General features: G+C 42.8%; 1 protein-coding gene across 6 annotated transcripts; it reads left to right on the top strand.

Annotated features, from left to right (window-relative positions):
• The first annotated feature begins 250 nt into the window (after positions 1-250).
• tfap2a (transcription factor AP-2 alpha) lies at positions 251-19,644 on the top strand. 6 transcript variants are annotated; one of them, XM_080193880.1, is made up of 9 exons: positions 251-581; positions 4,610-4,708; positions 6,894-6,968; positions 7,291-7,722; positions 10,284-10,335; positions 12,581-12,812; positions 13,539-13,657; positions 16,819-16,960; positions 18,648-19,644. In XM_080193880.1, the coding sequence occupies exons 1-9, from the start codon at positions 549-551 to the stop codon at positions 18,937-18,939; spliced, it is 1,476 nt and encodes a 491-aa protein (XP_080050006.1). In that variant the 5' UTR covers positions 251-548; the 3' UTR covers positions 18,940-19,644. The 6 variants fall into 6 exon arrangements, with proteins under 6 accessions (XP_080050006.1, XP_080050008.1, XP_080050009.1 ...); XM_080193882.1 differs by lacking the exon at positions 6,894-6,968; XM_080193883.1 differs by lacking the exon at positions 4,610-4,708 and having other exon boundaries at positions 252-581.
• The last annotated feature ends 1,240 nt before the right edge of the window (positions 19,645-20,884 follow it).

The following is a 20,884-nucleotide window of genomic DNA, read 5'->3' as shown; positions in this document are numbered from 1 at the left end:
TCCAGCCACGTCGATTCCTTCCCGCTTTTCCTGTTTCGCCTTATTGGTAACTTCGCCAGCTTTTTGTGTGTTGTATAAAGTTCCCCAAGCACTCTCTTGCTTTCCTGCTTGCCGTTCTGTCTTCACCACCTGAACCCTTGCTTCACCGCAGCCCCAGGAATTGCAGTTGCCTCTGTCTATTGTAGGTAGATGGAAGACAATGAGACTCCCCCCCAGACCCTCGCCCCTCCACCACCACCCCTCACGATCCCCAAGACCAGAGTGAAGCTCCTTTTTTTGTTGGCGCCTGTTGTTGGTGGTCAGGATGAGATCTGCTTGCTGATGGAGGTTCTGGCAGGTAAAGGTGCGCGGCCGTTCTAAATCCATCAGTTGCTGATACAGGCCTTTTTTTTGTCTTTAAAAAAAAGGGCTAGGGCGCTGACATTCCTGGCGAGTACGCAGGCGCGGGCAGGTGGCACCCAACACTTTATGACCAGGTGTGATGATCCTGTGGAGGTAAAAGGGAAAAATTACTCAACAGCACGACACCACAGACTACTCCAGGCGATATGTCAATACTGGGCAAAATGGGGGACTGGCAGGTACGTGGACTTACCTCTTAACCACACTCCCAGAGCATTTTGTTTTACCTTAGTCCCATAAGCTGCCATCTAAGTGCTACCTAATATTTTGTTATCTCTACGCATAAAATAAAACTAAGAAATTGGGAGAAGGAAGTGTCTTAGAGGCCATTAATGAGCCCAAACTTTTTCTCAATAGTTGCATTCGTATTTACCTGTATGACGTAAGTATATGTGGTTTGTAAACTGATAAAAGATAACTTTAAATAGTCCAACCAAGTCTAATGTAGGTAAAATTCAGAGTGCTGGATATGCTTCATTGGGTTCTCGAAAAGTTCGCTTTATAAATGCGCCTTAAACACTTTTTTAAAAAAAACAGCCCTTAGCTCCTTCTGTGATTTGAATTGATTTCAGAGTCAACTTACTATCCGGCGCGCCAGCTATGTAGAAAGTAGCCCATTGTAATCATCGCCATGTTACAACTATCTCTCCTAACTTGAGGCCGATCAATGAGACTAAAAAACCTAGAAAGATTAACGTCTCCCTCAACACTGCTACTAGGTGACTGCTCCATTTGCTTGCTAGTTTGGTAGGACAATGCAAGTCTTGGGTAAAAGTAATCGTTTCCCTGGGAAAGATTAAATAAAGTTGAATTTCAATCTTTAGTTTAGATTTTCATTGTTAAATACCGCACGTTTTGAGGATGGAACGTGATCTACCTTTTTACAAATACGTTTTTTGATTCAGCTTAATTGGAAATCCCATCTCATCGCCAAATATATTGTCATGGGGATTAAAGCAGCGCTGAATTTTAAATATGTTTAGTATCCGTGTCAAACAGTTGACGTGGACAACCATTATATACAAAGGTGTTGCTGCAAAACCTATGTACTGTTTTGTTTCGTGCACAATTTACAACCTAATTGCATTGTTTCATAGTTTACTAGATGTTCTTAGGAATTTGAGGTAGTGCGGTGTTACTTGTGGTTTCAGCTGAAGAGTTGTTATCCACAATTTTCCAGACACTAGATAACAACTTAAAATTTGGAGTTAGCCGTGATAGTGATCTAACTAACTTTGCTGTAAATAGTCCTTATGAGAAAGAAAAAAGGGACACATCTGACGTTCTTGCGAAACGACAAGGGGGATTCTGTCTTAGCGAGAACGAAAAGCCTCTCCACCTGAGAGAACACTTGTTAGATGCTGGTCATAAACTCAGGTATCTACAACAGTAGAATTCTATCACAGTATAATCCACATTCAGTGACAGCGGTATTAGAGCAAAAGTATTTGCAATGTTATTCAGTATCTATTTCTAGCGCGTTATTCTCTCCACCGCCGAACGAAAATATGTCAGAAAGTGTGAGGAGCGCACGCATAGACTGGGTGTGAGGAACTAGTATAGATGTGAGGAACGAGTAAAGGATGCCGAGGGATAAATGGAGTTTAAAAATTCCTTTCATCTGTGTACCTAGTTAAAATATGTGGCAAATTTTATATATATATATATGCATCATACACTTCCAATTTGATTTAATAGTCATTGCAAACTGCAACAGGTGTTTCGAAAGTTTCTTTTAAAAGACAGATCTGGTGAGTATTTTTTTAAGTTAGGAAGGAGAAGACGCCATCGTCTATAATGGCGTTTCAGCACCTTCGCACAGTCTAAAGAGGATTTATTTTAAAATCACAATATTTAAACGCAATACGAACACATCCCTCCCCCACAGAAAATCGCCGGTATTTCTTTTTTCAACACGAGACGAACCCTGTCATGGCCACACGCGTGTGGAATTGCATTTAATGTTTTTTTTAAGTGCAAATTGGGGAGATGTATCGAATAAATCTCACAGCTTTGGGCTTCCAGGAATTGCTTTAGACAAAATGAGAACAGACGCTCTGTCCAAAAGACCTTCCACTCAACAACAGCAGATATTTTAATTATTCATTGGACTTTGGTTTGCTAGTCAATTAAAGGTTTATTTTATATTTTCTTCTGGAACAAACCCCTCTGCGTGCACATGCTTCACACAGCCAGTCCACCAGGGAAAAAAATTATCGCATCACGATTCTTAATGATTTTAGTAAGTAACTAATACACTACTGTGGTGTGCGGAAGCTCAACATGAAACAATTTGGGAAATGTAAGGTAGACCTGAAAAATATCGATGCTTTAACTTAATGGATCTCTGCAACACAGGTAGATACGAGAAGCTGTACACTTTTCCCTTTACACCAACAATCACATGAATTCGTTACCTGTTTTAATGCCATTACATTTGGGGGCAAGTTCCCTCTTCAACTGTTAAACTAAAAGTGATAAATCAGAACTCATGCCTTGTGATGAATAAAACATTTGAAAGTAAGCAAATGGAGGTAGGGGCTATGCTATTTTTCCAAAAAAAGGGTAAAAAAAGGACCCCCCTCAAGATTACAAAAAGCTGTTCAAGTAAAATCATACATTAAACGTGTCCGCCCCCTCCCCCCCAATATATAAAGTTGTACAGACGAGGCAAAAAGAAATCCAGGTCTATCTAAGCAAAAAGATGTTCGCTTCTTAACCGCAATGCTCACTGTGACTCTCAGGCATTATTTTTCATTTACATTTCAAAGGATTTGGCCTTTTGGAGCAAGGTGTTCTGAATGGGTCGATATCTCAGTCTCTCTAATTAAACACGATAGATTCTGATGACATTTTTGTCCCAGGGCCGCCGCCAAAAATGGTAATGAAGAGTAGCCAAAGACGACGCCTAGATCTGATCACCCCGATTACCTGCGCTGGTAGTTAGCCTCACACACGTTGTCACCCTTCAATGAAAGACCACCGTAAAGCCCTCTGTCTCAGTTCATAATTCAAAGTCAATTGGGTGCTTATTATGATAATAACTTCTGTGCAAAACACAGGGAAACGGTTTGCAGGACGGCGCTAGGTCCAACTATTTGCTTTTAAGTCGCGATTTATGCATGGGTTGAATAGCTACATAACAAACATGATTTCCACCTCAATAGCAGCAAACCAACACTCTACACGCTTCCTACTTAAAACCTCCAAATATCAAAGAGTGCGAATTCCGACAGAAGTTCTCGCTAGCGAACCTACCAGTTCACAGGATACGGCAGGAGCCACGGCCACCGAAAAGAGTCTGAGCACTGCCACTCCAGAGGATCTAATTAAAATAGTGCAATTTGGCCCTGCAGAATTTTGCCACTCCAGATCAAGCTTTAAAAAAAAGTCGCCTGGAAACACATGGCAAAAGCATGGATAAGATTTCTTTACTGTGAATTTTGCTGGGAGTTGATGCATTAGAGAGAAATAAAATATTAGCAACAAAAATAAAAGCCATGAAATCGCTATCAGTTCAGAGTCTGCATCCATTATGAAATGGGTTGACGTTAGACCCATTACTTTGTGGAGGGAACACATGAAAGGAAAGTTAGGTCGCTTGATGCACAGAGGAATGTGAAAATAATAGCTGTTTGAAACTATGCGCAATAAACATCCTTTATCTTTTATCGCCACATAACGTGGTGGACATTTGAGGTGCACTTGCCCTTATTAAAAAAAGTAACCCCCCCCCCCTTAAAAAGTAAAGCATTTGAGCTCAGTGTTTCAATAATACTGTTATGGCATAATCAAGTAAAAAAACTAAATGCCATGTCACTGTTGTATCTACTGGGAAATGAGTTCACTGAGGCCATAAAATAATATCCTGCTATAATGTGCATTGGTACAATGGAAGGTAAGGGAGAATTTAACTATTTGAGTCTCCAACTCGGTGCAATAAATAGCTCCATGCACGTTTATAAGCTGCTGCCCACCGCCAGTGTGTTTTATGTTGACGTCTATTGCCAGCCGGCAGGACAAGCTCTCTACCTGTGACCATTGGAGCAGTAATGTGGTTGAATGAGTGCTTGGCTGGTGTTCATATGCTAATTGGGCTGTTATTAGCGAGTTACTAAAGAGCTGAGAGGGGGAACTCGATCGACCATTAGAGGGAGATCTCAGAGCACATACAGAGTCGCTAAACCAACACGCACTCTCTGCACAGGACTGCCCGTTCTCTGAGACATCCAGTCAGCCACTTTTTCACCAATCCATGAGAATGCTGTGGAAATTAGCGGACAATATCAAATATGAGGAATGTGAGGTAAGCAATTTCATATCAGCTTTTACCTCCCCCTCCTCTCCCCCCAGCAAAACAAATTAAAATGCAGACTGTCCGAATGAAATGCATCAAATCTCATTTAAACCGGGAATATTACAAAGTTTTTTTTAAAAATTCTGGAACATGAAGCATGTTTTCTCGATGGCGACAGAAAGAATGCAGTGTTATAAAAAAAACATTTGAAGTATTTGGGCATTCGAGTTTAACATTCTTGGAAAACACAAAATCACAGACACCAATTGCAGTGTGTGTGTACCTCGGTCTCTATTGTGTGGCAGTGCCTCACGTTTGTAAACAATGCAAGGAACGAAATTGAAGAAATGCTATTCTCCCTCCCGTTTTAAAACAAAACAGGACATGTTGTATATTCGGCGAATCTGGCTACAAGCTATCCCTCTGTAGAATCTTGGAACAGGCCCTAAAAAGTGTATGTGTGTATTGGGGGGCGGGGGGAGCGATGTTTGTAAAGGCATGTTTTATAAAAGAATATGTATATATATAATTTTCTTGCATTATTGTCGTGAATCATAAGTAAAAGTTTGATTAAACTACTGCAAGTGTTTTTTGCTGTAAACTCCCAAGGAATTGCTATCTAGGGTTCATATCTATCTGCATGTGTTAATAAACTAACTCTCCTTTTCTCACTCCCCCCCTCACACCCCACTTCCAAACCACTCATTAAAAAACACCGAAATCTGCACAAAATTCTGTCCCCGTTCTGATTAAAGTTTTTTTTGTGTGTGTTATGTGTGTGTGTGTGCGTGTGTAAGTAAGATGTACGAAACGGCAGCAGGCGTTAGATGGTTCTGTCTAAAGGCCGTGTTGAGTGAGTGAGTATGCCCGGATTGAGAAAGTTGATCTGCAAGAGTTTGCTAGATAATATTTTTTTGGGCAGTTGGTTCTGGGAGTTGTACAGCCAGTCGAACGGGTTTGTACAGCAGGCTGGGAGGACAACTCACACCGCAGGCTAAACCAAGCAGTCTCTTAGTTTCGCTTTATCCTGGAACTTAGCTTTTGATTCTTTTTTTCGCTCTCTGCCGTCCTTTTTTAAAAAAAAAGTGGGGAAGGAGGCTGAGAGCTTTTGAAAGCGGGGGGAAATCCGTTTGCTTGGGACTAGCTCCGGGTTGGGCTGGAGACAAAAGTGTTGTGTTTTTTTTGGTTGGTGGGGGGGGGGGGGACCTCAGTGGGGAGCAGCTTGCGTGGAATCGAATGAGAGGGCTTCTCGAGACTCCATGGTGTCTCTGTCGCTCCCGCTGTCTCTTTAACTTTTAACCCGTTGCACGATGGATCAGACTAGTCGCGACCCAGGATCAGGGCAGCACACATCTCCGGGAAAGGAGTTGAAAAGGAAGCGAGTTGAACGCTCAGGTAGTCTCTCCCCAGCCCGGAAGCGAGTGGTTGCCGCCGACATGCCTTTGGCGTTTTCTGGATTCTCACACGATAACGAGGTGCAAACTCCTTCTCGAAATCTTTCATTCCTTTCCTCCCATTCCCTTTTCTCGCTCTCTCCCTCTCTGTCTCTCTCTCTCTCTCTCTCCCACCCCTCTCTGTCTCTATCCATTCCTTCTTTCCTTCCCCCTCCTCCTTCTCTCCCCCTTTCTCTCTGTCTGTCTGTCTTTCTCTCTCTCTCTGTCTCTCTCTCTCTCTCTCGCATGTCCTCGATCACTTGAAAATGTTGCCTTCGCTTCCCTGTGATTCGTCAGCGCTGGCAATGTGCGCCCCTCTTCTCTCTCTCTCCCTCTGATTAGATACACTGATTCAATGGACGTCATTTATAGGAGACACAGACTTTAGTTGCTTTCTCGCTTCACGCTCGATTTCCGACCATTCTCCACTTATTAAGTATTCGTGTAATTTTAATAGTTATGAGTATCTCCTATTATGTGTTGGGTTGAAGCTCGCCCTTTGCAAAGAGGAGGAGGAGAGAGGGGAAAAAAAGTTTGAAAAATCTATCGACGTGACGCCCCCGAAACTACACACAATTCTGATCAGCCGCCCCCCCCCCACCTTTTCTCTGTTGTGTCTCCCCCCCACCCCCATGAAGATTTTTTTTCCCCCCAAGTTCTGATGGATTCTACTGCCTTCTTCCTGCATGTGACTCCCCGGCGTTGTGATTGTGTTGTGGTTGTATAGTACTGGACTGTTTCTTTCCAATTTTCCACTCTAGGTATCTCTATTTTTCCCCCCTGACGAACTCAGATCTGACTGCCCGCAGATGTTAGTGCACAGTTTCTCGGCAATGGTGAGTTTCATAGTGAGATGACACAAGATTTAAACCAAGCCCCCCCACCCAATCCCCCCCCCCACCCCCAACAAAAAAAAAGCTGGTAGCACTTTCGAATTTTTTTTTGGAAACCCTAGTTTTCCCTCCTAGGAGGGTAATATTTTGCGGAATTCTGCCCCCACTTGTGTTGATGGTGTTTTTTTTGCAATTACTATTGCCTTAAAAAAAATTTATCACCATAGCGGCCAAAGCCCCTAACGCAAACGAAAATGTTAATGCTAAGTGATAGTTTTCGATTTTCGGTCATGCAATTTCCATCTGTGGTTGTTTTTCTTTGTAGGATCGGCACGATGGGACCAGTAATGGGACTCCACGTTTGCCCCAGCTGGGGACGGTCAGCCAGTCTCCGTATCCCACCGCCCCGCCGCTGTCTCACACCCCCAACACGGACTTTCAGCCACCCTACTTCCCTCCTCCGTACCAGCCCATCTACCCGCAGTCGCAGGATCCCTACTCTCATGTGAACGACCCGTACTCGCTCAACTCGCTGCACCCGCAGCCCCAGCCCCAGCATCCGACCTGGCCCCAGCGGCAGAACCAAGAGGCGGGCATCCTGCATCAGCCCCGGGGGCTGCCCCAGCTCGCCGGCTTGGACCCGCGGAGGGAGTACCGGCGGCCCGAGGTCCTGCTCCACAGCACCCACGGACTGGACTCCGGCCTTGGAGATTCATTACCCATCCACAGCATCGCACACGCCATCGAAGATGTCCAGGTTGGTTTCACTGCAAACCCCTTTGCAACTCCTTGCCTTTTTGTGTGAGTATGTGTGTTTTCACAGTGGAAGGAATGTTATTTGCCCCTGAACCACAACAAAAAAAATAGCTTTAGTGACCTGCTCAAGATTTTAAAAATAAAAGCAAAAAATGTCAGAGCAGTGTTATAGCTTTATTTTAAAATCAATCAAATCTAAAATGTATTAGTATTTTCCACTAAATTCTCAGTGACTGATACATGAGTGCTATTGTATGGATTAAATAAGAACATACTCTTGTACAGCTAGAAATGTATATATATACATATATATCTTCTATTAATTAAATTTAACACCCATCATTTAACCATGCTAATTTTTTGGCGTTTATGTAAATAATTAGTTTCCGATAAGGTAGATTAAATCGCTCGGTGGGTTTTATTCAGTTTTACTCATCTTGACGGAGTAGAATTATTTCAATCTGTACTTTCTTCGAAATCTGAATTATATATTTTAATAAATCGACAGATGCCTTAATTCGACCCCCATAACCAGAAAAATAAGCTTTGCTGGCTTTTGGAGGCTTGTTGGAGCTGGTTTATATGCCTCTGGTCATTGTTGAGTTACAGATCCCAGGTTGCAAGCGAATAATAAAAAAAATCAGAAAGGGCATGCCTTTCTAGTGAAGTGTTCGTATTTTTCAGCGTGGTGAGCGAACTGTGCTTTTAGATCATTTCATAGTGTGAAATTCTCACTTCAGAAATAAGCTGGAATCATTATTAGTGTACAGTTTATGATGATCTTCCAAACAAAGGCATATTCGAGGCAGAATGAAAACCATCCGCCCTCATGGTAGCTGAATCTAAGAATGTGTTTTCTTTTCGAATCGTTACTTTTAATTTCGTTAAAAAAACGCCGGATTTTAAAGCTCTCCTAAAATATTCATAAGCAAGGCACCGCCATGCATTCATTTCCAAACAAATACTCATTATGAATGCTTAAAGCGATTGAAAGCTGTTCAAGATTTCACTTAATACCTGCGGCTATACTTTACTTAAATGTGACTGGCTCTTTAACTCGCGCGCACACACACACACACACACACCACACAAAATCTGCTGTATACAAGTTTACAAATGCAGCCTTAGCCGTATGATAGGCGTCTGTACCTACTCCAGGAGAATACCTAACAACAAAGGCACAATAATCTGCTCACAAAAAAGGTGTTAGAGAGGGAAGAGAGGGAGAAGTCTAAATGGTGCAGTTTATTCCTGTGCGGCTGTGTTTGTGTGATACCGGAATTATTATGTGTGTACATACATATATATATGTATAAAGTCTTTGCCTCCGTGAAGTGCTTGTTCAGTGTTTGTCTTTCACTAATGTGGGGAGCCTGCAGATTTGGCTTTGGAATGTAATTATTATTATGAAGTCTCTTTAACACTCTCGTGTCAATTGTTTCGATTGTCAACATACTGCCAGTTTTGTAGATCTCTGTGGTGTTGGGAGCAAAATGGGGTGTTTAGCCGCCTGGGTGGTGGTGGGAGGAGGCAGGAATATTATCCTGCATCACTTTTAAAACAGGCAGTCTCCCACATGGTAAACATTCAATACAAAGAGAGCTCCCGAGTCGAGAAAAGCAAAGCAAAATCAAACCCTCGCTGGATTCAGTCACGTCCTCCATCCTTTCAAACGCCCTGGTTGATGTGGACTGAGTTGCCAACATTAATTTAAGCAGGCGCTTCGAAAACTAGCTCGACTTAAAATCAAAAATCACTCGGGGCAAGTTGTGCGTGAGTGGCTGAGCCAACACTTTCAGGAGAAAGGATAATGGAGAGTCTACCAATAATGTACTGGGGAAACCAGTGTTGGCCACAGATGGGGAGGGGAGGGGGGCATATCATAAATAATAATAGAAAAATAAAATAAAAGCTGCATGAATAATGTTAGATGGGAGGCTGAGATTGCAGCGGCGATCTGGAAGTGAGTGCTGTTTGTAGATGAATTGATTGTTGTGTGGTGATTGCCAATCGCTCAGTCTCTGCAGAGTTCGCGTCGAACTGGCGAACATATTCCGAAGCTGTGTTGCACGTTGGCCTTGGAATGAACACACTTGCTTCACTTAATAACAAGGAAATGCCGAGGACAAAAAAAATGTATTTCCGTAAGGAACCCTGCTAGGAGATGGTCATCAAAACGACCCCTTTAACACAGACACACACAGACACACAGACACACACACACACAGACGGATGTTCTATCTTACATAGCAAAAAAATCAAATAAACCAATCTCAGAACGCCAGCTGTTCCGTCCAGCACTGAATCCGTCCACTATAACGAAAATAAAATAAATACATTGTGTTCCTCCTCGTGCAAACGTTGAACAAAGAAGGGGAATTATTCTCTGACAGAAGTGTGTTATCATTTTTTTTTGCTCAGGAGAATGGCCCAGGTTCTGGGTGGATTGTTACAACTTCTGACACGACTCAGTTTCATGCAGTTTCCTGCCCTGCTGAAGCTTTGTCTGCAACCTTTATTGCTACGAGTTGACCGTAGTATTCTTTTCAAATTCCCTTTCAGCATGTTGATGACCAAGGCATTAACATCCAGGACCATACCGTCATTAAGAAAGGCAAGTTCTGTTTTCTTATTCTTCTTTAAATCTTCTCATCCAACACGTCTGCACAGGCCAGCATATCTCTGGGTGTTTTACACCGGCTTTATTGCGTGCAGCATCGAATGTCAAACTTGGGGGGTTGGAGTTTGGGGGGGGTGGCGGCTGAAGACAGTTCAGAAACAACCATGATGGCTTTGCAGGACGGTTCTTTTGGCTTCCTCCTCGGGCTGTTGTTGGGTCCCGCGGAAGGAAGGGAACTTGCCCCCCCTCACCCGCCCCACCCCCCCGCAAAAAAAAAGAAATCATCCTGTCTGCACATCTCAAGACCCTGAACGCCGGTGTGGCTTTAAGGAATTATTTACAGTTGCGCTCCTTTAATGAGCAGAGGAATTAGGGAGCGTATAAATCAAACCAAATGCCTCAACTTGCAGAAGCAATTATACTGTCGATTGGCGTTACATGCTTTTGAGAGTCTGGTTAAGCCATGCGCATTTAGACGTTTATTTATTTCTGTGGGTTTCGCTGGGGTATTGTGCACTTAGCCACCTTAAATACTTTAGCTCCCTTCATCGCAACGCCGTTCATGGAGGAGTAGCTACACGATTGTTTAGATTTTGATTATATATATAGATAGATATCGAATTAATGTGCATACATTATACATGGCCCGTGTGTGCAGACTAATTCGTAAAACTGCAGCCTACGATTAAAAAGGCTTAAGTTCCATGTTGCTGCTTCCCCGGGTTATGTCACATCAAATTACATCTGCTAGGGATAAATCTTAAGAGATGCTCTTTCTACGTCGACATGATAATTGGCTCTTTTATTAGTAATCTCAAGAGTTCGTTTAACTCCTATTGTCTCTATTAGCCTCCCCAGAGCTATTAATGTCACAAGTGATCTATCCGGGTCTAGAAACTCGGCGTCCTCAAAGATCCAGAGTAGATTTCCAATGCTTATAAGGGAGGAAGCCAAGGCAGTGCACTCGATTACGGTGCAAAGATGCTTTGTGTATGTGTGTCTGTGTGTTGGGAAGGGGGGGTTGGGGTGCGTGTTATAGGGCAATATTGATAGAAACAGAAACGGAAACAGAAAATCTCTAACCTATATTTTAGACGGTCAGCCAACAATACAAATCTACCCCTCGATAGATGATTTTCTACATGCTAAAAGGAGATGACAGCAGTCAGTGGAATTGTAAACTTGTTTGGGTCTGATCCTACACACTGTTTGTCAGAGTTGTCCAGTTGTCCATTTTAAGCCTTTCTATTAAAAGAGGGGAAAAAAACAAATAACCTGAAAACTAAAAATGAAGGACATTTCGCGAGAAAGCGTCCTCCTGCGAGTCGCCACCGGGATTTATTTCTGCTGTTTACAACGGACTGATAAATTGAGTCTGGGCTTTGACGTGTTGATGTTCCGGTATGTGTTCTGTGGTCAGAAGCGATGACTGTTTTCCCCCCGTGCTGAGTGCTGTTGGAATCATGGGCAGATGCATCGGGATCGAATTAGGGTCGAGAATAAAACAGAACAAGACCAGGGAGTGCATCCTTGTTATTGCATTGTTTTTATGCTTGCCATTGCCAAATAAATGCATTGAAACCTATATGGCCCGATCGAATAGCTGACTGCAAAAGAATAAAAATGAATGAGGCACATCGAGAAGCGATACTAGGGGGTCTAATAGGGTAACGGAGATAGATTAGAATATGTGTTTACTCTTGACTTGCAACAGAAGGCATCTATTAGTGTTGCATTGAATTGCAGGAGAATTTCCCATTACACAATGAAAATGACTTTAGCATGATATTAACCCACATAATGTTTCAGTGTTCGGCAGTGAGAGGCACAGTTAACATAACTTTGGTATGACCGAATTTCTAATATAAGATGTTTAGCTCTGAATGCGTTACATTTTGCTCAAACGATCAGATTTTATTGGAGTTTGCTTTTATGAAATGCACAATTTGAAGTCCATCTCAGTGTCTAGAGGACAGTGAGCAGCAATGGGCACCGCGGCCGCTGCTTCTGATGTGCCTGTAATGTATAACAAAGACCCTGCTTTATTATCGGCTGTTTGATGAGATCTCATCCGAATGGGCCCAAATAGTATTATGGATTGTGTCGAGTTTAGAGTTAGGGTTTAGTAGGGAGGGCACAAGTGCAAAGAGTTGTAAAGTGACCCATCTGTGTTAGATTGTGAATGGGGTGCTCAGCAAAAGGATGCTTGCTAATTTTGTCTCATGGCTTCTTGTTCTAGGTCCCATGTCCCTGTCGAAATCTCACAGTGGGGCTGTCACCTCGATCTCACTCAACAAGGACGGGCTCTTTGGCGGGGTTGCGAACCCCAACGAGGTGTTCTGTTCAGTTCCGGGTCGCCTCTCCCTCCTCAGTTCAACATCAAAGTACAAGGTGACGGTGGCGGAAGTTCAGAGGCGCCTGTCTCCGCCCGAGTGCCTCAACGCCTCGTTGCTGGGAGGAGTGCTGAGGAGGTGAGGAAGTCCTGGTGTGTGTTGGGCACCTTGCTACACAGCTCCCCGCTTCACAGAAAGGCAAGGCTAGCTAGCACACACATCAGTGAAAAACCCTCCCCTTTTTCACAAAACACCGGACCATTGAATTCTTTTAGTAATGCTTCCATTATTTACTTTCACTGTTTGCTAATTGTCCCATCGAACTCTTAAAATGCAATTATCACACTTAGGACGGAGTTAACATTGCAATTTGCCACTCGGCTTTAGCCCAATGCTCCTCTGAATTGATCAACAGTCTACGCCAAGAGATCAAAAAGATTGTAATAAAATAATGTCATAAGATAATGTCATAAGAACTATCGGTACATTCTTAAAAATATTAAGAAAAAATATTTATTGGACAACCTTTCATTGTACGGGTTCTGATTTTTTTAAGTTCCCTCAACAGATTAGATTAGTGGGCAAAGCAGTCAATTCAAATAAATCCATTCGAAAATCAAGAAGTGTTGCTTTAGATTATTAAAAGGGTTAAAGGAGCAAGTTTTACTCCATAGCAGAACCACCAACTCCGTTTGAAATTTACTTGTCATCTCCGATTGTGCATTTATTTTTCGATAAGGAAATGTCAACACTTTTGAGTTACTTAAAGATGTGGAGCAAAGAAACATGTGTGTTACAGGATGTGTATCAACTAACCATCAGCTTCCTCCCCACCCCCACCCTCATTCTTTTCCCTTTAAATAGGGCGAAATCTAAAAACGGAGGAAGGTCTTTAAGAGAAAAATTAGACAAAATTGGATTAAATTTACCAGCTGGCAGGCGCAAAGCTGCTAACGTTACGCTGCTAACCTCACTTGTGGAGGGTAAGTGCACGTTATATATTGCATTCTCCTCATAGCAAAGCACCAATGAAAGTGGATGCGTCCAGCACTGTACAAGAGCGGGAAATTGTGTTACTTCCAATCCACGTGCCTTTATGTAACCCACACCGGCTTTCACCAGTCCTTGCCTCCTTGTTAACCCTTCAATGGGGATGACAGGAATGCACAGGCACTGCCTGGTTTAGCACTGAGCGTTGTATTGAGTGGGCACTAGTGTGCATTCGACCAGTTTACTAGATGCCTGGAAGTACATAATTATGTATAGGTAAATTCATGCATAGCCAGGCATTACCAGTGGATGTCTTTGCTGGTGTTCTGTGAGATGTAGACAGGTTGTAAATGACTCTTGTGTGTTTTGGGGATTTTTTTTGGAGGTTGGAGGGTGGTTTCTGGGATTGGGTGAGTTGATTTTATTTTGCATTTGCTTACAAAACTAGTAACTTTGCATTTACTAGTGAATGGGAAGCTAATGATAAACCCAAAGCCAGAGTTATGCCCCATGAATTAAAATATAGTTTTTGGAATTGCTTTGAGTTGGGGGGAGGTGTTGGGGGGAAGGGTGGGGGATGGGGCATGCAGATCAGGCAGGTTCAGTGCGTCTTCCATACTTCAACATATCCCCTTATACAATTTCAAATATTTAGTCAATCTTTGTGGCAAAATTGTAACTATGCATTTCAATTTTGGAAATCAAATTAGCAGCAGTGGAAGAAAGGGCCAATTCACACATGAAGTTCTTTTTGATCGGAGTATTAGGAATACAATCCCACCCCTCCCTTTCCTTCCTGATTTATTTTAGTTGGTTGTCTTAAAACTGGCACTGAGAGTTTTGTATCTCTTGTTGTATCTGACTGCCACTGTGGGGGCATCACACTGGGAAGACAGACTGAAGAGAGACCTGATGGAGTTCTACAAAATTATGAAAGGCATAGACAAGGTGGATGGTCAGAGGCCCCAGGATGGAAGTGTCAATTACAAGGGGGGGGGGGGGGGCACAGGTTCAAGGCACGAGGGGAAAATTTAGGGGAAAGCCAAAAGCAAAATATTGCAGATACTGGAATCTGAAACCAAAACAGAAAATGCTGGAAAATTTCAGCAGGTCTGACAGCACCTGTGGAGAGAGAATAGAGCCAACGTTCGGAGTCTGGATGACCCTTCGTCAGAACTCAGTTTAAGTTTAGGGGAGATGGGTAAGGGAAGTTTCGCACACAAGAATGGTGGGTGCCTGGAATGCATTGCCAAAGCTGGTTGTGGACGCAGGCACAATAACAACATTCAAGAGGCATCTGGATGGGTACATGAATAGGTAGTGAACAGAGGGATAAGGACCGAGTAAGGATAGATGTTTCTTTTAGTTTAGTTAGGGCGTCAGCATCCAAGCACAGGCTTGGAGGGCCGAAGGGTCTGTTCCTGTGATGTACTTTTCTTTGTTCTTTGTGTGCAGCAGAGCTGTGTTGAGAACGGCCCAGCGTGTCAGGGTGTTGTGGAGAGTGAAGTTCTCAAAAAAAAAGAAAATCATGACATGAATCTGATGATGGTTCTGGGGTTATTATTAGCCAGGAGTTGGGCTCACGCGTAGATGGTTTGCAGATAAATGTGTGACCAGTCGGATTTCTGAGGGAGGGAGGGTGGGGGACAGGCTGTTGGACTGTGTGTCCTGTTGTTATTGTTTATGATCTGTGTTCCATTTTATGGAAACGAGTTACTGGACTGAGCCTTTGAAGCACTAATTGGCGCATGCGTCCTTCCGGAGCTGGCTAATGGCAGGAAGCCCTGCAGTAAAACCCAACTGATTCAGGAAATTAAAACCAAAGGCTTTGAAATCAACCAAAAAAAAAGAGAGAGAGACAAGGTTCTAGAGAATGATGCATGCTAGTCTTGCAGGGGGAACAGACATAGATGTGTATAAATAATATATTTGCAAGGTTTGTTTCTTTCCAATGCCCAGATATGCAACTCTGCATGTATTAAATTCACATTGTATCAGCCAGCTGATTGCAATTTAGATCATTGTGAGCCGTTCCCAATGCCGATTTTTGCAATGCACAGCACTGAACCACACAGGCACTTGCTTTGAATCCTGCTCTTTTTAACTCACATGTTTTTGTTGTGCCTCTGCTTGTTTACTCCTGATCGCTGCGGTCGATCTCCAAACTGTTTCTATTATTATTTTTTTTTAACAATCAGCACAAGTTCAAATATACCCACACACAACTCAGCCCTTTGCACAGCGCTGTCCAAAGCCAGCCTGGGTCTTGGGAACCATTCTGATCTAACGTTCCCTTCAAATGTTCAGGAGCTAACATGTGAAAGATTGCAAAATGGTCTTTGCTGTGTAGTGTATTACTTAGAACGTGCTTTGTTGTTTAGTTGCATTGGGGTTTACCGAGCACAGACTTTGTTAAGTGCGGAGAGGATGTTGTATAGACATGGCTTGGGCTGGTACTGGATGCATGATAACAAAAGAGATATTGTCAATTTATTTGATATTCTATCCAGTTCACTGCTTAGCTCCTCGTAACGTCGTTAAATGACTCAGTGAAGCTTTCCGAGGGCTTTTTTTTTCGTATTTGCATGCTTCAAATATTTAGTTTGTGACCAATGCTGGCAGGGTACTTTCGAACTATTACTTCTATTGTGATGCTAACGGGAACCCGGGGTGCAACACGCGGATGTTAGTTATCATGCAACGTAATCTAAATATTGAACGATATATTACCATTTTCTTGCTGCTTCTTAGTACCAAGAGAAAAAAAAGTGATGGCTTTAAAGTAAACCTGCAAACAATATGGCAGGCCAAACACGCCTTATCTCAGCCATGCCATTAAATTTAATCGACTTAATAAATAGCCCCAGTCAGATTTCAATATTGCAAGTTTTTTTTAAAGGGGCAGCCATCTTTTACGCGGCGATAAAATGGGTTTGCGCCACTTAAAATGTAATATGTCAGACAATTCTATTAAACATTTCGAGAACGGGGTTGCTGGCAGCTGCTTTGCTCGTTAAACCAATTTAACATTATCAAAACCAAATGCGCTTGTCAAGCAAAAAAAAGGAGAGAATAAGATGAATGTAAAACTTCAAGCGTACCCAACATCTTTTCCCCCCCCAACACACATTGTCCTTCCTTCCCTCCTGACCAGGTGAAGCTGTACATCTTGCCCGAGATTTCGGGTATGTTTGCGAGACAGAGTTCCCAGCCAAAGCCATAGCTGAATACGTCAACAGACAACACTCTGATCCGGGTGAACAAGTGACACGAAAAAACATGTTACTCGCAACAAAGTGAGTCATCTTTCTCTTTCTCTTTTAATGAAAGCTGCAACTGAGCTGTTTTTTTTAAACTTAAAGCTTCCCCCTATCTGTATGGCCAATTTAAAGCTTCCCCCTATCTATGGCCGGGTGAAGTAGGGTTGAGAGTTCAAAATTGGACAGGGTGAGTATTTTCTAACATTGACCCATTTTAAGACTCCCCCCCCACCCCCTACACCATATATGCTTAAAAGTTTCACTTGTGGCGAATGTAAGACAGTACCTTGGGTGCAAGGGCCCTTTCACACCTGGGGGTGCTGGCGTTGGCAATATTAATCGTATGACCCACCACTGACTTACAGCAAGTGCTGCTGCCGCCTCGCTTGGCGTCCCATGTTTGCACTGTCAGGGGGAGGATTGCAGCCACTGTCGTTTCGTGAGGTCACACATCAGAGGGAATTATTCAAGACACAATATTTTTGCTGGCAGTTAATAAACATTATTTAGCAGTGGGTTGCAGCCGGAGCGCTTGGATCAAAAGGCATGTGTGAAAAGTAAATGATCTGGGCTGAAATGTTGGAGGGATTGTTTTTTTCCCAGGCATGTTTCCTAGCCTTTAATTAAGAATCTGAAATGTCACCGAAGGGCATTGTGCAGAAGCGCTGGGAGGCTGGTGCTGCAATTTGTATCGATGGTTACCCGCCCACTGAAATAGGCATTCTTTCAAAAGATATAACCCAAGACACCTAGAAATGTGGTTTACACGATTCTAGGGCAAAACAGACTCTGTATTAGGATCTCAAACGTAACTAGGAACACGCACCCTGCAATCCACAAAGCCACACGTACATGTACATATGAGCTATCTACATTATATATTAAATATACATATATTCATATATATAAAAAGCGATTATTTACACACCCTCATTACTCTAAGGCGGCTGTTCCTGATGGACACGTTCGCTCATTACCCGTTCCTTTACCAATTTTCCAATTTGAATTGAATGTACCAAATTGTTACCTTTATCACGTTTGGCGGAGGCTACACACATAGCACTCCACAATGGGAGCAAAGATTAGTTCTGGCTGCACGGATCTTGTTCTGTGAATAACCGGTTTGCCACACAGTGGCTGATTGGCATTTTAAACTGGGGTGGCTTGTTGTGACACAGACGTGGGCACCTATTTAAACACCTTTGCCCTTTTCTTTCGTAAGTGCCCAGTCTGAAATTTAGATTCGGGACAGGCGCCTTGGCTTTCCTGCGCCAGATAGCATTTACATATCGGGAATTTGAAATGAAACGTGTTCTGCCCTGGCCACTTCAAGGCAGACGGCCAGAATGCTGTTTGTTTGTATTCGTTTTAAAGCAACGACCTGTCACACATTCACCCAAAGGGGGACAGCTTAGAGCGAAAATAAACCTGTCTTCTATGCAGGAAAACCTGATGGAACCCTCTGAATAAAGTTATTCCTTAAGGGAGCTGTCCATCCTAAATCAGGAGAAAGAATTTAAAGCATTGTGCTGTGTGCTATTTGAAAGGTGAATCATTTGTTAACTCTGTACCTGTGTTGTGTTTACCGGAGAATCAGAGCGCAACCTTTTCCAGAAGTTAACTTGGGTTCATTTTTTTTTGTTTAAAAGCTCCCCTCACTCCCTAGAGATATACAGTAGCAGCAACATTACAACTTAGCTATCTCGATTTCTTTCCCTCCCAGACAAATCTGCAAAGAGTTTACAGACTTGCTGACTCAGGATCGATCTCCTCTGGGAAATTCTCGACCAGCCCCTATCCTGGAGCCGGGCATACAGAGCTGTCTCACTCACTTCAGCCTCATCACGCACGGCTTCGGGAGTCCGGCTCTCTGCGCTGCCATCACCGCCTTGCAGAACTATCTCACGGAAGCACTCAAAGCCATGGACAAAATGTACATGAACAGCACTCCCAACAACCACACGGGCGAAAACCCCAGTAAAAGCGGAGACAAGGAAGAGAAGCACAGAAAGTAGTGGGAACACACGCAAACACACACACACACAAAAGTACAGTTTCGTAAAAATTAAATAATTAAAAAAAATTAAAAGTTGTCATATAGGTGTGACTGTTTCTCCCTCAACCTGGAACCGGAGCCTTAGCGAACAGTGCAGGCGGTGAAGAATCTTGAACTGCTTTGGAAAAGTTTCCGAACTTTTGACCAAGTTAAAACTTCATCGGACTGCCTCCTGATTTGGCACATACCCCTCCCGTTGTTTATCTCTTGTTAAGATTGTAGTCGCAATCATTTAAAGAAGGTAACGAGGAAGCATTTTTATCAGTATTGTGAATAAACTTGAACAGTTCCACTTTCATAATCATCGTTGTAGACAGAGAGAGAGAGAAAAAAATCCACTAAGGTAACGGGCAACTTGAATCATTTGATTGCAACCTGCAGTTCGCGGTAATAACAAGGGAAACAGTGTTCATGTATGTATATATTTATTTATGTGTAATTTAATGGGAATTGTAAATATGGTGCGTCTGTTTAAGCCTTTATTTTATTTAACTGGTGATATCGTTTACCTCCTGTTTGTGGGTTTCAAATCTTCATCAGCCGCAGTCGTCCTTTTCCGTGATTTTATGGTACTTATTTAGAAAGGTAAAATTGGGTAAACTATGGGACACACATTTTAACCCTCTGTAGCATGACAAACAGTTGAACAGAATCCAAGGGAGACTGGGGGGCGGGGGGGGGAGGGCGGGAGGGGGGAGGGAAATCCGAGTTTTATACAATAAGCATCGAATTTAGTTTATAAATACCACGCAAATTAAAAAAAACAATAGCCAGACCTAAAATAAAAAGCATCTGCGATGTTTTTCTTTGGTGTTTTAAAATATCCCCATGTGTTGTGACAATGAAATTACCTAGACACCAATGTCTCCTTCCCTACTGAAGAACCAGAGCAATAAACTGATATTGTCTATAGAACGGTTTAGTACTTTATTGTTGAACAGACAACATTTGGAACGACTGATACCTTGTATGTCCGCTGGCCAGATTGGAAGCAGTTTTTAGCTGTATTATATAGTTGTGTTGGCAATAGTTTACATGCCTGTCGATGTATCATAGCCCTTTGTTACCCAGATAAATAAATATTTGATACACTTTATGTCGATTTTTTTTTATTCAGTGGCTGTCTGTGCCCAGGCGTATTTTAACTTGGCAGTCGAATCCTACAGCCCTTCAGTATGCTCTGCAGTAATTGGGTTTAACTCTCCCCTGACAATTGTTCCCCCGCAATAAGCAGCTGAATCTATTGTTTCCCACAAGTACAATAAAAAAAACTTGAACTTTCCCGTTAAGAGTTGAGCAGGCTCGCTCTGGTAGGTTATTGAGCCATAATCAAAATAAATGATAAAACGGGGTGGGTGAGGAGCGAGGGGGGCGGGTGGGGAGGGAGTGGGAAGCAGTAGTAGGGGGCTTGGAGGAGGGCTGGAGATGGAGAGAAGGAGGGAAATCAAAAAAAAATGTATTGCTAAGGTCTTCAGTATCCTGAAATAATGTACCTAATGATGTGACAAGTCTCTAAATAAACCTCGGAGATTTTCATAATGCTTTGGTTGCCAAATGTTTAACTCGTTCACAGCTCTCCCTTCCTGACCGGCATTAATCAGTTTTGCTTTACCGAGTAACAGATAATCTGAAGCATATTAATATTTTCTGGCGGGTTTTCCTGCGAGGCGTGCAAGCACGTCGTGAAATATTATGTACTGTTAACTGTCTCTTTTAATAAGTCGACATTATCCCCCCCCCACCCCATCAATATTGTTGTTGTACGTGTTTTATTTTTACTGTTTATAGTACGGTGCAGCCAATGGATTTGACACAATAAGGTTGAAAGCGACATTACCCTTTCTATATTGCATTTTTATAGGCTTGATGGTTCCTGAATACAGTACTGTACACGCCATGCACAC

Source organism: Carcharhinus amblyrhynchos, chromosome 8 (assembly GCF_965287045.1).
Source record: "Carcharhinus amblyrhynchos chromosome 8, sCarAmb.v2.hapA, whole genome shotgun sequence".
Lineage (NCBI taxonomy): Eukaryota > Metazoa > Chordata > Chondrichthyes > Carcharhiniformes > Carcharhinidae > Carcharhinus > Carcharhinus amblyrhynchos.
Note: the sequence above shows the minus strand (reverse complement) of the source record. Positions and strands in the feature narration are given on the sequence as shown.

Excerpts from the sequence above, each read along its gene's own strand:
- tfap2a (XM_080193879.1), top strand. The coding sequence starts at position 6,010 with ATGGATCAGACTAGTCGCGACCCAGGATCAGGGCAGCACACATCTCCG. Across the intron at positions 6,969-7,290 it reads TGCACAGTTTCTCGGCAATG|GATCGGCACGATGGGACCAG; the intron begins GTGAGTTTCATA and ends TTTTCTTTGTAG. Across the intron at positions 10,336-12,580 it reads CCATACCGTCATTAAGAAAG|GTCCCATGTCCCTGTCGAAA; the intron begins GCAAGTTCTGTT and ends TTCTTGTTCTAG.